At 31.9% G+C, this 17,890-nt stretch overlaps 1 protein-coding gene across 2 annotated transcripts in view; it reads left to right on the forward strand.

Annotated features, from left to right (window-relative positions):
- LOC114325618 (tRNA-dihydrouridine(16/17) synthase [NAD(P)(+)]-like) overlaps positions 1–14,123 on the forward strand; it is a 34,493-nt gene extending 20,370 nt beyond the window's left edge. Inside the window, exons 3-8 of one of the 2 annotated variants that reach the window (XM_028273722.2) lie at positions 1,331–1,490; positions 1,768–1,963; positions 2,588–2,836; positions 9,036–9,285; positions 12,003–12,155; positions 13,895–14,123. In XM_028273722.2, coding sequence (XP_028129523.2) covers positions 1,331–1,490; positions 1,768–1,963; positions 2,588–2,836; positions 9,036–9,285; positions 12,003–12,155; positions 13,895–14,068 — 1,182 coding nt within the window. In that variant the 3' untranslated portion in view covers positions 14,069–14,123. Of the gene's footprint in view, positions 1–1,330; positions 1,491–1,767; positions 1,964–2,587; positions 2,837–9,035; positions 9,286–11,999; positions 12,156–13,894 lie in introns of both variants that reach the window. The other variant, XM_028273721.2, reaches the window with a different exon arrangement.
- The last annotated feature ends 3,767 nt before the right edge of the window (positions 14,124–17,890 follow it).

Here is a 17,890-nt window from a genome sequence, read left to right on the forward strand (position 1 = left end):
GAGAACCGCTGCTTTACATAATATGAGATAAAGTAGATAAAAATTATTTTTGTGAATTTGGTTAACAAAAATTGGTTAAACAATTTTTCGACCGCGGTACCGCGTGACACCCTGTGTATTTGTTATAAGGATTGTTATACGGATGTATTTCTTTGAGTAAGTTTGTGCAAAAAATCGAATCAGAATAATTTACCTAACGGGGGCGACGTTACAGACTATACTAATAAGTAGTTGAAACGGTCAAAACAAAGAAACGCACACTCATCAAAAATGCACTTGAGATTCTCGTATAATCAACATTTACTGAATCGATCCAGGAAGAGTCAACTCCAACTAGTAAAAGTTGATTTAAATTTTTAAAATCAACTTTTACTGCTCGTTTCAGTTGGAGTTGACTCCAACTAGTTGGAGTCAACTCTAACTGAGAATCAACTTGAACTGTAACATATGTTATCAATGGCATAGATGCGCGCCATCAGCACATTGGTAAAGGCATCATGTTGCTCACATGTATGCCATCCGCACGGAATGTGTTTAGGAAAGAATTCTTTTTAAATACATAGTACAGAAAACCAAATGTCTCCGTTTTGGTATAAAACTGTGTGTTATATGTGACTGCGAAACTAGTTTTGTTCTGGATTTTAATATTTATATTGGAAAGAATACATATTCTCCCAAAAAAACTATCAAAGGCTACTAGAAATATTGTGGTTCAGGTTATGAAACCATTGATGAACAAAGGTCCCTCACTGTTTACAGATAATTTTTATAGCAGTCCAATCTTCTCACATTTTTTGTATGAACATAAAATGAATTCTCGTGGGACTATTAGACCTAACAGACTTTGTACGCCTTCTATGCAAGAAAAATTACAAAAAGATGAAGCAGATTGAAAAATTCTGACATTTTCTTGGTGTTAAACAAAAAGACAGAAGAGATATATTTACTGAATTAATACACATTTATTAACCTATTGACTGCCAGCAACACAGCTCTCGCGTTTTGACAAACTTTGTTTATGTGCCGGCAACTCAACTCTCGCGTTCCTCATATGATTCATCTTATGAGTCTAATATTTCGCTGGCATATGGAGAATAACCTTTTATTGTGGGTGGCAGTGGAAAGGTTAAGCAAGCCCTTAATTTTTTTAGTCTGATAATGATGTGATGTGATGACCATCCATAAGGCATGTTAAAACTAGCGACTGTGTGGTACTGCAAGGAAAAATAGGTACTGTCCTGAAAGGGTTAACGGAAATATTGAAGCTCAAGCAACACAGCAACGATTCCGGTCTTATTTTTATTAAATAATTTACGTATATCTTTTTTAGTTTTGTGGCAATGATCCAGACATTATGTTGGAAGCTGCTCTTCTGGCTCAAGACTACTGTTCTGCTATAGACATTAATCTAGGTTGTCCTCAGGCTATAGCCAAAAGAGGACACTATGGGGCTTTTCTCCAAGATGAATGGCCTTTATTAGAAAATATTGGTAAGTACCGTTTAATTATAGTCAAACCCGCTTATTAGAATATCGGTTATAGGAATATCTCGGTTTAAGGAATAGACATTTAAGGCCCGAAACGTTTCTACTAGCCACCAATAATCGGTTATTAGAATATCCCGGTTAGAGGAATAATTTTGATTGGCACGAAGGCTATTCCAATAAGTGGGTTCGAGTGTATTACAATTATTCTTAAAAAAAGACATGTTTCTTTAGACAATTATTAATGATTTACAAAAGACTTATCTGCAATTTTCGTTTGTAGTAAGTACCTTAAGCAAGAACTTGAAAGTACCTGTTACTTGTAAAATAAGGAGGTTTGAAACTAAGGAAAAAACAGTGCAATATGCGAAAATGTTAGAATCAGCAGGATGTAAAATGTTGACAGTTCATGGAAGAACAAGGGAGCAAAAAGGGCCACTTACAGGAATAGCTGACTGGAGTTTTGTTAAGGCAGTAAGGTAAGCTACATTCATTTAATAAATGAAAACAAATACATCTTACGGAAAATGTAATGTGACTCAAATATAATAAAATTTACATGATTGGATTCGTCTTAAAATTAAAATCATTTCATATTATTGCTCCAACTCTGAATTTCGATTAATAACTACGTAAATTGTAATTAAAGTTTATGGAAATCACACTTTTGAAGTTCATAAAACCGTCCTTGTCATAAATACTATTAGTCTTGTCACTATTGAATACAGCTTAACCTAGCAATAAGCTTACCCTTATTTTGCGGAGTGTCACAGTGCATTGTCATTTATTATCTATAGGATAAGAGACCTTAATACCTGCAAAAAGTTTTATGAACTGCCCATTCACAAAATCTCTTTTCTCACTCTAACTTATGTACATACTTACCCATTTTATGTTAGATTTATTTATATCAATTTGTGCCGGTATTAATCAAAATTCAGAATCGGCACATTTATATGAAATGATTGTAAATTAGTGACGAATCTATTCATGTAAATTTTAATCTATTTGAGTTTAATAAGATGTTTGAAGTGTTCTTTCATAATATAATACTTACATAAAATTAAAATTTTGAATAAATCTTATTAAATTTTTAATATTAGAGAAGCAGTTTCAATACCAGTCATCTCTAATGGTAATATCCAATGTATCCAAGATGTAGAAAAATGTTTAGAAGAAACTGGAGCAGTTGGTGTGATGACAGCAGAGGGCAATCTATATAATCCTGCTTTATTTATGGGACAAAATCCTCCAGCATGGGTACCTGCTGAAGAGTATCTAGATCTTGCTGAAAAATATCCTTGTCCCCTGTCTTACATTAGGGGACACTTGTTTAAATTGTTTCAACACATGTAAGTATTAACATATTATTGATACTAAGTTTTCTTCTTCTTCCTGACTGGCTTTACAACTTGCGGTGAGTTTTCAAGCTTCCATTTTTCATTGTTGTACCCCAATCCTAGATAAATCGGCTTCAACATCATCCTTCCATCTTTTTCTGAGACAGCCTGCTGATCTTCTACCATCTGGTCTCTCAAAAAATACTGTCTGTAACACTCTGCCTTTCTCTGATCTTACCACATAACCTGTCCATTCCATCTTATCCGGTTAGCTTTTATATGTCTGAAGATATTTTGAGTACAATGTCAATTAAATACTGTCAGTTCATCTCTTTGAGGGCGAAATATCTATGCCGGTGGTGGTGTGTTGATGGAATTAATTAAAAATAAGTGTAACAACGAACAGTAATATATTGTATTGGGTAAACAAGCGTGGTGTTTTGTTTATATCTCGAAAGGGTATTGTTAGCGAGAGCGAGGGTGTGTCTAAATCGTTCGCATGCTGTGTAGAGACTAACTGGCCGGACCACCAACTATTATGTCAACTGGTTTGTGGTTTTGCGATAATGGCCAGAAGGGCCATAAATTACTGCATCTGCCTTTTAAAAGATAAGAACCTTTTTGTATTTTAAGAAGTTGACATGAAGAGGGTGGCAATCTTGCATCGTAATCAATTAGTGTTTCCTTGAAAAAAACATTAATTTTATACAATCTGTTTAGGAATACATTTTTGTTTCTCGAAATCAACGGCCCTTGTTGGCATATGGATTGTGTATTACATGTGAATTTTAAATGAATTAGCAAAAATAGTAATTAAAGCGTATCGCTATATATCATTCTGAGAACCTTCCTTTCAAATGCCAGTAGCTTATTTATTTCCCGCTAATGTAGAGTCCATGTTTCACTTCCATAGGTAACAAATGAGCGAATAACTGACATGCACCGCGCTGAAAAGTCTCTTTGAATTTACTAAAGCTAGATTTTTCACAGTTGATTACTGTGAGTGTGTAGAGAAACATACTGCGGTCGGTCAAGCGAAACGTAGAACAGGGGTTACTGAGAGGGTATCAAAGTTGCTTTCCTACGAAGGTAATTAAATCCATTTACTAAGGCTGAAAATCAGTACACACATTCTAAATTAAATATAAATAAAAGTTATTATAGTCGGTCAGCTGTATGACGGGACAGAGCCGATCGGTCGGCCCCAATAGTCAATTGAGAAAATGAAACATTTTGGCTCAAAAATTGAAAACATTTTGCAATTTTTTCGTCCAGCATGGATTTTCTTGAAATTTTCACAGAAGGTAGGGAATAGTCCAAGGATCATTTTATATATCATGCCGCTATCATACGCTAAAACCTTGGGGGTGGTTGCCACCCCATCTCGGGGGTGGGAATTTTTTATTACATTTTAACCATGTAATTCAATGGAAAAAGTGATTCTAAGAAAAAATATTTTTTACATTTTCTTCGTAAAACTAATATTTTTTGAATTATTCGGGCTTGAAAATAACAGCTTTTCGACGAAAAAATCGACTTTTTTAGAGGGTTTTTTGAGAATACCGCGAAAAATATTCTATATATTTTTGGCGATAAAAAGTTTCTTCAAAAATAATTTTGTAGGATTTTTAAAGAGCTATAAGACTGTGTAAATTAAATTCCGTAAGATCCCTTAGTTTTTAATTGGGACGGGTTTAAAGGGCTCGAATGAGGGGATGTTTGCTGGTAAATAGAGGTTTTAAACAGCTATATCTGGCTAACTATTCACTATAATGAAAACCTATGCACAGGGTAATTTTAGTCATTAAAAAAGCTACAATTTAGTAGTTTATAATTTTTTCCGTATCTTCAGTATTTTCGGAGATATTTTGAAGTAAAAGGTGAAAAATTCCAAATTGCAAAAAATCCATTTTTCTTTAAACTCCAATTTTTCCCATTATTTGGCTTTGAATGTTGTTCTGAAGCTATTGGATATTTCAAATTATGCATTTGACGAAAAGGCTAACCTTTAACATGCCGTATCACGGTTTGTATTGGTCTTAAAGATATTATTGGAAAATAATTTGGTTTGTGTTACTAAAATATACAATTTTGATATCTACAGTTTTCAACGAAAACTTTTCGTTTATAAATTCGCAAAGTCTGTGTGTTATTGCGTCGCCGCTCCTGCAATACTTAGAGTAGATTTATCGATGGATTCTTATGTAGTTTTGTCTTCTGAATAAAAATCTGAAAACGGCATTTCGATATCTCTAACCGTCTTCGAGATAATCGACCTCAAAGTCTAAAATGTGACGTCACAATCCTTTTATTTTCCGCCGACACACTAAACGTCAGCTGAAATCGTTTATGGTAAGTAAGCTAGTTTTTTTAATCTGAATTTGTTAAGCAAAGCATATGGGTTATTTACATTTGAGTTTGACATTTCGTGAATGTCAAACTAAATTTTAAATTAAGTATTAATAAAATATCAATGACATTTGATAGTGAATTTAATTATTATATAAAATAAATAAGATATTCAAAAATACAATTTGAGAATATTTTGAAAGCAATAATTTATTAACTTTAAAAAGGTTTATACGAGTACACGGCCTCCCCTTTAATGGGACCACCTAATGATAAATGGACTGTTCCATTTGTTATGAAATGAAAATTGTTATTATAGTCGGTTCGCTAAACTCAGACACAACTGGCTAGTGATTTTAGTAGGTAATTTTTTTGTTTTTTGCCAATTTTGCCGAAATTGGCAAGATTACTAATTATTTTGTCGAATTGGCCAAATTACTGACTAAAATCACTAGCCAGTTGTGTCTGAGTTTAGCGAACCGAATATATGAAATGTTGTTTGGAATAAAAAATTATTGTCTTATAATAATATGTGCAATTACATCCTTCTAATGGAAAAAAATATTTGAAGATTTTTCTCAAATTATGGATACTAACAACATTTTCATTTATAACTCTTTTATTTTTAATTTGACGAAGAAAAGTTATTCTTCATAAAAAGCTCTTCATGGTCTAAGATTTATGATGCAACCATCATATATCAAATTTTATTAATTTTATATGAGGTATATAAAAAATATGAATTTCGATCAAGAGTAAAGTACCTTTATAATTCACAACATTTAAATTAGAATGATATAATTGCACATTAAAACATAATTTTTAATTCTAAACATCTTTTCATAATAGCAATTTTCCATATTATGAATTAAACTACGTAAATAAACAAAGTTTTCGTTATGATAATGCTCGCATTTTCAGCTTGTTTTGATTAAATGCATATTTTTCGAGGTATTCTCAAAAAACCCTCTAGTCGATTTTTTCGTCGAAAAACTGTTATTTTCAAGCGCGAATAACTCGAAAAATATTAGTTTTACGAAGAAAATGTAAAAAACAATTTTTTCTTAGAATCACATTTTCCATCGAATCACATGGTTAAAATGTAATAAAAAATTCCCACCCCCAAAGTTTTAGCATATGATAGCGGCATGATATAGAAAATGATCCTTGGACTATTCCCTACCTTCTGTGAAAATTTCAAGTACAGTTCACCAAGAATAGCTGAAAGTCTGAAAATAACCACGCCCATGATGCGCATTCGTCATCCGACGAATCTCGCACTGAGCGTTCACTTAATATCTACCGTTTGTAACGTGAACAAGTCGGTACAGTCTGCGAAACATTTTTTGTAAGTACGAACCGCAAAGGAGAATCAATTTAAAATTTGCAAATTTTGTTTAAATCGAATCTGAAGGGAAAAGTTTTGAATAATCAGACACGGGAAGTGATAGCAAACGTGATTCATTTTATGATAAATGAAGCGAAAAACAATGAACCGTGTAGAGATTTGAAAAAAGTGCAGGAACGTGTGGTATTGGCAACAGGTGTTAGTTTAAGCAGCGTTCAAAAAATTGCTCGGGAAATGCAATTAATTGAAGATGGCGAATATTCCTCATTTGTAACTCCAAACAAAAAGAGAAAAAAAGCGCTTCAAAAACATGCTTGGACGATTTTGATATAGGGCGTCTTCGACGTTATATAATGGATTTTTGTATAACACAAAAACAAGTCCCAACTGTGAAACGCATACATTGAACATTTGCAGAGGAGTACAACTACTCAGGTTCCATAGAAAGCCTACGAACAGTAATTAGAAAGATGGGATTTCGTTGGCGAAAAACCAGAACTAATAGAAAATTATTAATGGAAAAGCCCAATATTCAACATCTTAGACTGAATTTCTTACGTAGTATGAAACGTTACAAATTACCCAATTATATACATGGATGAAACATACGTCCATTCATCTCATACCTACCAAAAGAGCTGGTCTGATAGTTCAAACAAGGGCATACAACAAAAACCAGTATCTAAAGGACAGATGCTTGTGATAGTGCATGCTGGAGGTGAAAGTGGGTTTGTTAAAAACGCTTATCTGCGCTACAAACCTACTATAAAAACAGGAGATTATCATGATGCAATGAACTACGACAATTACAAAAAGTGGCTTCAGGATAAACTGATACCAAATTTGCCCCCGAACAGCGTTTTAGTGATTGATAATGCACCGTATCACAACGTACAAACTGAGAAATGTCCAACTATGTCTTCCAGGAAAGCAGAAATGCAGCAGTGGCTGACAACGCGAAATATTTCCTTTACAGATGACATGTTGAAACTTGAATTATACGACATTATAAAATTACACACACCTCTGTTTAAAACCTATGAAATTGACAAAATACTCGAGGATAAAGGACATTCAGTTTTACGGTTACCCAAGATATTATCCGGATTTGAATCCTATAGAGTTAGTATGGACTTCTATGACGCAATATGTCGCTGAAAAAATGTCAGTTTTGATTTTAAATTAATGAAAAGTTTGTGTGGACTGAATAAAACGATGACCACAAATGTTATGGAAATGGATACGAGAAAGGTTATAAATATCTCTTTTAACAAAAGGTACTGGTACAAAGACACCATTTTATGCTTCACCGGGACCGAACATCTAATTTCTATTTAGTATTGCAATAGACGATTTTATTACTACTTTATTACCCTACTGCTTACGCCCTTTTTCTCCGAAACCTTTTGGTCAATATAATGGTAATATAAAGTATAAATAGTCAATATAAAAATATAATTTTTGGTTTATAATTTATAGCAACACAAGCGGTTTTTGTTGGATCTATTTTATTACATCTCACTTTGTAAAAAAATACTACAAATATACTGAAGAAAAGTAATGACAGTAATAATAATTGTGTACGGGACCTATTAGAAACTATTCAAACGTTTCTATATTTGTGTCTCCGATTGTACCTATATTTTAAAGTTCACCCGCGCGTACAGGCTATCTTTTTCCTTCCGAGTGCGTTCTCACTTCATTGTTCGCGCAGGCAGTTAGAATTTCAGACTTTCAGCTATTCTTGGTGAACTGTAAATCCATGCTGGACGAAAAAATTGTTAGCCAAAATGCTTCATTTCCTCAATCGACTATTGGGGCCGACCGACCGGCTCTGTCCCGTCATACAGCTGACCGACTATAATAACTTTTATTTATATTTAATTTAGAATGTGTGTACTGATTTTCAGCCTTAGTAAATGGATTTAATTACCTACGTAGGAAAGCAACTTTGATACCCTCTTAGTAACCCCTGTTCTACGTTTCGCTTGACCGACCGCAGTATGTTTCTCTACACAATCACAGTAATCAACTGTGAAACATTTAGCTTTGTTAAATTCAAAGAGATTTTTCAGCGCTGCCTCTACGTCTATTAGATCTTAATAACGAGGATAGGAAGTATAAGGCTCTATTCCCCACAACTATCCTTGCTGAGACCTCCTTTTCTATGTAGTTGTCATTTGTGATTACCGTCCCCAGATATTTAAACTCCTTTACTATTTCGGAGTTTTGGTCATTAGTAGTTATGTTCTGCCTAACTCTTGGTCTTAGATTTTTGGTTATAAGCTAATATTTATTCTTCTCTTCAATTATTCGAAGGCCCAGACTGCCTGTGTCTTCCTCGAGTTCTGAAAACACCTCTCTCACGTCTCTTGTAGAATGAGCGACTGCATCTGGATCTAGATTATCATATTAAGTTTTGGAAAATGTATATTTCCCATTTTAATTTTTGTAGTCCACTTTACTCTATAGTGTTAGTCAAAAGTGATTTTTGTATTAGATTAAAATTTTCAGTCTATCTCTCCCTTCGAACAACAACTTAAGAATTAGACTAGGATCTGCCAATACAATGAAACAGTTTAAGGAAATAGTGAATGAGATCAAAGGCATGTATGAGCCATACCACAATGGATTAAAAGTATGGGAAGAGACAACTGAGCGGGACACTCAAAATATTCTCCTTCCACCATGGTTGTGTCAATCGTATGTCAGGGAAGATCCTGAAAATCATATTAAGAAAGTAGAAGAAAAGAAAATGGAAGAGGTAAGGTTATTGTGACATTAAAATCAAATGCATGATCTAATAGTACTTCTTAAATATATCTACAGAGTGACAATAATTAAATGAGGTCACTAATACACTTCAAAAGTCTAAGAGTATTATTATTAAAAGTTGTTGCTTCAGTTCACTTCCAGTTTGTACATTATTAAAAAAATCTGCATACTGAAACCACTTTAATATTAAAATTTTAAGTACAGATGTTCACAATTTATAGGCTATTGATTATGTATTGTTGAAAGGAACTACAACGTTAACGGGATTTTATTGTCTCATATGGTCAAAGTACATCTAAATTTGAAAAAACCGCGGAGTGCTACCATTTAAATGGATGCGTTTTTGAGAAAGGGGTGAATTAGTCCCTAGGCACAGGGCGAATTAGGGTGAGTTCTATGCACTTTTGGTAGAAACACGTCTACAGGAAAATTGTTACAGGTTAAAATTACTATCGAAACATCACATTTCAAAGTCAAACATATTTTTTGTTACAAAAATAATGTTCAAAAGAAAAGCAAGAAAAAAACACGAAAGATAACAATTTTGTTTTTTGCCCCTTAACTTTGTTTCACGGGGATATAGCTATAGGCATTGCTTCACAGAAAAAAACTTCCATCCTTCTTCTTTAAAATGGCGTTTTGTAGAAGTCTCTATTATTTACAGTTTCCAAAATATGATTTTTCAAAGTTTGCCACTCACAGCGATTTTGGCCCATTTTCCTTGTTATTTCTCAAACATTGTTCTGTAACTTTTTTCTACGTATCTTTAGGTATACGCAATATTACATTTAATATGAAGAAAAGTCAATTATCTTTAAAATGGTCTATTGTAGACTGTATGACTATATTTTTAAGCAAGATATGGTTCTTCAAACTTTTATACTTTTAATGATTTTTGATATATTTACGATTATTTTTAAATTTCCCATTATAACTTTTTTATTGTATATTTAGGTATATACATTGTATAATAAAAAAGAAAGCTTATTTTCTTTACTTTAAAATGGTGTAATGTAAAAAGTTCTAGGACTATTTTTAAACAAGATATGCTTTTTTAAAATGTGACATATACACATGCAATAGGTCCCACTAAGTTGGAACCATATATGGAAAACTTTTTTATTATTACCTTTATGAAAAAAAATATTGTTTATAAAATGCTATGCATAGTCAAACACCTAAGATGCAATCATCAGATATCAAATTTTATCAATAGTGTACGAGGTATGTTAAAAAATATGAATTTCACTCAAGAGTAAAGTACCTTTTAGTTTCACAATATCGAAACGTGTTATTAAGAAAAGTTATTTGGAATTAAAAATTATGTTATAATATGTAATTATATTCTTCTAATTGAAAAGAAAAATTAAAAAAATTTAAATTTTTTCTCAAATTACGGATACCTTTGGTATCCGTAATTTTAAACAAGATATCCGACGGATATCTTGTTTAAAAATAGTCCTAGAATTTTTTGCAATACAGCATTTTAGAATATAAAAAAACTTTTTTTATGTCACAATGTATATACCCAAATGTACAAGAAAAAAAGTCATAATAAGAAATTTAAAAAATGACCATTAAAAATATCAAAAATCATTAAAACTATAAAACCTTGAAAAAGCATAACTTGCTTAAAAAGAGTTGTGTAAACTTATACAATAGACCATTTTAAAGGTAATTGACTTCTTTCTACTAAATGTACCATTGCATATTTATACCTAGTAATACGTAGAAAAAAGTTACAGAACAATGTTTGCGAAATAATGGGGAAAATGGCCCAAAAATGCTGTGAGTGACGAACTTTGAAAAATCCTATTTCGGAAACTGTAAATCCTAGAGACTTTTACCAAACTTCTTTTTAAAGAGGAAGGGAAGTTATTTTTTGCTAAAGCAATGCCTATACCTATATCCCTGTGGAAAAAGTTATGGGGCAAAAAAACAAAATTGATTTCTTTCGTGTTTTTTTCTTGCTTCTCTTTTGAATATATTTTTGTAAAAAAAATTTTTTACTTTACAATGTGATATTTCAATAGAAAATTTAACCTAGAACAATTTTCCTGTAGACGTGTTTGTACCAAAAGTGCATAGAACTCAACCTAATTCACCCTGTGCCTAGGGACTAATTTACCCCTTTCTCAAAAACGCACCAATTTAAATGGTAGCACTCGGTGGTTTTTTCAAATTTTGAGGTCCATTGACCATATGAGACAATAAAATCCTGTTAACGTTGTAGTTCCTTTTAGCTGTCTTATTTTGAATATAATCAATAGCCTATTATATGCCATATAATATCTAGCGAATCAAATCTACTCAGTTGATGCAAGTCTTTCTGTATGGCAAAACATTCTGTAATGCATTGTTCTAAACAGCTATTGTCATTAAACTGTTATCTTTTATTACAAATTTTTCTTTTTTTTCTTAAAGTGCCCTCTGTCCATTGCTGGATGTTTCTTTACCACGATAGTCTTTTTCTTCCTAGTCTTCTCTTTCCCTAGATCTTTCCTTTCAGTATTGGTTCAGAATATTTATACTATTTATTTCTCCGATTTAAAAATGTTAAAAAACAATTTTTTTCTATTGTTATAAATACAGACAACTTGAAATAGTGTATAAATTTGAAGCAGTGGTGTAATTTTAGCAGATGTATAGTTTACAGTGATTTAGAGTTAATATTTTAATTAAAAAATAAACTGTTTTTTTAAGAAGCCTGAGAACAAAAGACAGTATGAAGACTCGGAAGGAAGAACAATAAGCAGGAAAAAGATGAAAAGACTAAGAAGAATCAGTAGAAGACCAGAGAAACCAGAAAATTTAGCAGATAGACCTTCTGAGAAATGTTCAGTATGTGTAAACCCATTGGTGAGTTCTAATCTTCCCTACTGAAATATCTTAATATTGTGTAATTACCTCAGTTTGCCTAGAACCCTCAGCAAAACGATTTTTTATACTGTTGGTACTTTCTGCATGTATAATCTCTTTTCAAAACAATGTATAAGAAATAAAAAAATTGGGAGACATATTCACAATCAATTTATTATTTACTCCGGACGAGCGGTTTCGCTGTCTATAAGTTGTAAAGCATCGTCAGATCCAGGTAACAGTAAACTAAATGATGCCGATACAAGGAATGATTTCAAGTGATACATACAAGGAGTGATTTCAATTGATAGTGCTGAAATCATTCCTTGTATCGGCATCGCTTAGTTTACTGTTACTGGGACCTGACGATGCTGTGCATATTATAGGCAGCGAATCCGGTCGTCCGGACTAAATAATAAATTTATTGTGAGTACGTCTTTTAATTTATTTCATATTATGGACTTTACATGCAACCCATTAAATAAAGTAAGTATTTTTTGTGTGTGAATTTGATGGCCTTGGCCGAGCCAATTAGCCAGACATTTTGTTATTTTAAAAACAAACAAATTTTTTTTTCAATCAGAGGAATTATTTCTGTGTTTCTAACTCTAAATACATAACAAACTAACATATTACAATCATTATCTAAATAATACACTGTTTTGGTTGTAAATATTTATTTTTTTTGTATTTTTTATTATATTTTTAATTTGTTTTTTTGTTGTTGTTCTGAAGTTATTTTCTTGTGGCATTTTTGCAATTAACTAGTTTTGGTGGGAAATAAGCCACAATTTTACTAAAAAAATGATTTTATTAACGTTTCGACGTCCAAATCGGGTGTCGTTGTCAAAATACAAAAAATATTAATTAATATTTTTAATATTAATATTTTTTGTATTTTGACAACACCCGATTTGGGCGTCGAAACGTTAATAAAATCATTTTTTTAGTAAAATTGTGGCTTATTTCCTATCAAAACTAGTTAATTGTTTTTTTATTATTATTTTTCATTAATTGTTTTTTTACTACGCTAAGACATAAACCCGATTCAACATCTCGGAGGTTTACATATTCTTAGTTTTTTTTCTTTTTTTGCTTTTTTTTTCTTGTTCTTTTCTTTCTTCAATTATAATATACAGTAATTACTTAAATCTACAGGGTTTAAAAAATAACAACAAAATAAACATGTTTGTTTTGTTTTAACAAACATGCCTGTTTTGTTTTAACAAAATTACTTAAATACTGGGTCAATTTTATTGCTAAAATTTCATTTACAGTAGAACGTCGATAATCCGGACGTCAAAAATCCGGATTTGTATCTAGCAAAAATATCTGACTCTTTTAAAATAAATTAAGATCTTAGCTGCGAAAAACGAGCCTCTACCGCAGTTCAAAAACATTTTACACATTTTTTTAAAACCCCAAATAGTGTCTGATGTTTTTACTGTACGCATGCTGCTAATATAAATTAATTACAATACAGTTAAGTGTTTAAACATAAAAAAATGTTTTGATTATTTTCACCTCTGGACACTTTACTATACAAGAGAAAACATAAAATTTTAAAACGTTTGTTGTACTTTAATGTGTATACTGGCCTTGTGTTGAGGTAATTTCGATAATCCGGATGGGGTCTGGTCCCAATTAATCCGGATTATTGACGTTCTACTGTATTAATATCTTTAAATAAGTCTTGTTGATCTTTTTTCTCCAATGCACATCGCTATCTTCTGTTTTAGGGCTCGAAATGTTCATATAGGCTGTGCAAAAAGTGCTGTAGAGATAAATGTTATGTAGAAGATTTAGACTGCAAAGGACATAGGATTTTAGTGAAAACCAGAAGAGAACTCGCAAAAATGTATGCTAGTCAAGAAAAGAAAGATATTCAACCTACGAGTGTTGGTGTTTCGTAGGCGACAAAATGTTTTAGCAGAAGTTTTATTTTATAAATAAATTATTTTTTATAAAGTATTTTTATTTGATATGGAAAGATAACAAAGTTGATACACTAATTTTTCTGGACAGTTGCCCATGCAAGAAGGACGTAAGTTTGACACAAAAGAAAATAAGAAAATCAAGATATCATGTTCACATCTGGTCAAAGTATACAACAGACACATGGGTTGAGACACATTAGACAGTCTCATCGGCAGATACAAAATTAAACTCCATACAAAAAAGTGATACTTACACATTTTTTTCTTGTAGACCTCACACTTGTAAATAGTTGGATTCTTTATAAAAGAGTATGCAAAGAAACTGGAAACAACTCTATGACGCTGGTAAATTTTAGAATTGAGGTAGCGAACTGCCTGTGTAGAGCAGGTATGCAAAATGTATAAATCAAGCTAGGAAGACCATCTATAAGTTCTATTGAACAGGATATACAATTAGTCCAGAAAGCCACTGCGCATCCGCTAGGAAAAATATTCCGATTCGGATTTTTTGCACAATCTTACTCACAAAGGACCCCTTTCAACAAATTTGCATGTTGCCAGGTCCAAAAGTGGGTCAAAATTTTTTTAAACGTTTATTTTTATTTTTCCCAAAATTATTTTTTTTGCATCGAACAAAGTTTTTTTTTGGGTTTTTTGGATCATTTCAAACAGAAAAGGTCTTTAAGTGACTTTTCTCTAAAGTTTATAGTTTTTGACATATAAGCGATTAAAAATTGAAAAATTGCGAAATCGGCCATTTTTAACCCTCAAAAACTATGAAAAACTGAAAATTTCGATGTTGCCAAGGTAAGAACATATTCTTTGAACATCGATTGATGAAATCCCGAAGAGTTTTTTGCAATACAATATCGAAAATCCCTTTGTTTTTTAATTGCCAATCAAGCGGGCGCTTGATTGGCAACCGTTGCATGTATATGTAACATGCGTAAATATATGTGCGGAAAAATATTTCGATTCAATTTTTTTTTCAATACCTTGTTTGAAAATATCCCCTCTTAACAAATTTGTATGTTGCCAGGATCAAAAAGTCAAAAAAAATTTTAAATGTTTGTTTTTTGTTTTTTCCTAAAATGAATTTTTTTGCACCGGACAAATTTTTTTAGGTTTTTTGGATCATTCCATATAGAAAAGACATTAAGTGACTTTTGTGTAAATGTGATAGTTTTCCAGATATAAGCGATTGAAAATTTAAAAATTGCAAAATTGGACATTTTTAACCCTCAAAAACTATGTAAAACACCGAAAATTTCAATGATACCAAGGTACGTAGATATTCTAAGAATATCGATTGATGAAGTCCCGAAGAGCTTTTTGCAATACAATATCGAAGACCCCTTTGTTTTTTAATTGCTTATCAAGCGGTCGCTACACTATTTTTAACCGTTGCATGTATGCAACATTGTATGTAATGTGCGGAAAAATATTCTGATTCAATTTTCTTTCACCATCTTGCTTAGAAAGGTTCCCTATTAACAAATTTGCATGTTGCCAGGGTCAAAAATGTGTCAAAAAAAATTTTTAAACAATTTTTTTAAACTTAAAATGTTCTCCGATTACATATTATACACATGCAACGGTTGAAAATAGTGTCGCTCCCGCTTGATTAGCAATGAAAAAACAAAGGGGTTTTCAATATTGTATTGCAAAAAGCTCTTCGGGATTTCATCAATCGATATTCTTAGAATATCTACGTACCTTGGTATCACTGAAATTTTCGGTGTTTTACATAGTTTTTGAGGGTTAAAAATGGCCTATTTTGCAATTTTTAAAATTTCAATCGATTATTCTGGAAAAGTATTACATTTACAGAAAAGTCACTTAAGGTCTTTTCTATTTGGAATGATCCAAAAAACCTGAAAAAATTTGTCCGATGCAAAAAAATTAGTTTTAGGAAAAAACAAAAAACAAACGTTTAAAAAAAATTAGGTATGATTTTTTTGATCCTGGCAACATACAAATTTGTTAAGAGGGGATATTTTCAAGCAAGATGGTGAAAAAAAAATTTAATGGAAATATTTTTCCGCCCATATATCTGCGCATGTTACAAAAAAAAATACATACACATGCATCGGTTGCCAATCAAGCGGCCCCTTGATTGGCAATTAAAAATCAAAGGGGTTTTCGATATTGTATTGCAAAAAAGTCTTCGCGATTTCATCAATCGATGTTCAAAGAATATCTTCTTACCTTGGCAACATCGAAATTTTCAGTTTTTCACATAGTTGTTGAGGGTTAAAATGGCCGATTTCGCAATTTTTAAATTTTTAATCGCTTATATATGTCAAAAACTATCAACTTTAGAGAAACGTCACTACAGACCTTTTCTGTTTGAAATGATCCAAAAAACCTAAAAAAACTTTTTTCGATGCAAAAAAAAATCATTTTGGGAGAAAAACAAAAAAAAAACGTTTAAAAAAATTTTGACTCATTTTTGGACCTGGCAACATGCAAATTTGTTAAAAGGGGTCCTTTTTGAGTAAGATTGTGCAAAAAATCCGAATCGGAATATTTTTCCTAGCGGATGCTCAGTGGCTTTCTGGACTAAATTAAAAAAAAGCAAGCGGTGACAAGTTATATTCCTTCAAAAGATATTCAAATAGATGCTGTAGGGCATTGGCAAATCTACACTAGCGATCGAATCCGATGCAAAAAGCCAAACTAAAAAATTAACCTTCATTAAATGGGACACATGTGGTTTGCACTTATTATTTAATAAGAATTCAAATTGTTTCTTTGATTTTCGTCAATAAAAATATTATAAAATAAAAATGTATACCATTTTTATTCAAAAAAATATTATATTATAAAGGTACTTAAGTATTTTATTTCCTATATATAATTTTGCACAAATGCACTTTGTATCAAATTTGATACATTACCAAAACTGTCCTGAAATTAAAAAAAATAACTACGTTTTTTTTAATTATTTTTTTCGGACTTTTTATAAAATACTTGTGCATATGATTTTTTTTAATGTAAAATAAAGAAAGGTAAAGTTTTCAATCCTAATAGCCACATTAATAATATTGAAAAATATTAAATATCTTACTAACGAAAAGATTTTTAAATTGAAAACTTATTGGTAAATTTCCCTGGTAACACCTCCATGGTTTCTAAAATTTGCAAGCCAGATGGATGCTGCAGTGAAGACAAAGGGAGGGAATTCCAAAAAGTTGCAATTCACAACCCCCGTCTGCAGCTTGGTAAAGTTCCAACGAAAAATGGACCTAGTTACTCTATAGGAGTAATACTAATATAAAATAAAAATGTATACCATTTTTATTCAGTTGCAATGCGAAGGCAAAACAATCCTATTTTTCACTTAGAACCTCCATGGCTTCTAAAATTTGCAAGCCAGATGGATGCTGCAGTGATAGGGTTACCATACGGACAATCCGGATATGAGAAATGTCCGGATTTTTATCTTTACTAAAAAAATTGGAAAACACTTGGCCCAACTGCATCGGTGGAAAATTTCATTTTTCGCAGCACCTAGTTAAGTTGGTCGCACTGCTTGTCATGTTAAAACATAGATTAATATGGATTTTAAACTGGCAGAGAAATTCGATGCTAGTTGCACATTGTAGCAAAACAGCTGTACTTTTAATTGTGCCATATGCATTTCGCATATATATGTACAATGTGGAGGTAGCAATACAGTCAAATTCACATTTTCTACAACCCGTTGGACTACCCCGTCCGAATTGGGCCTTAATAAATTATGGTAACCCTATTGGTCTAAGAGCTAGCAACGTTTTCGAGCAACTATTTTAAGAC

This window comes from Diabrotica virgifera, chromosome 9 (genome assembly GCF_917563875.1).
Source record: "Diabrotica virgifera virgifera chromosome 9, PGI_DIABVI_V3a".
In the NCBI taxonomy this organism is placed as follows: Eukaryota; Metazoa; Arthropoda; class Insecta; order Coleoptera; family Chrysomelidae; genus Diabrotica; species Diabrotica virgifera.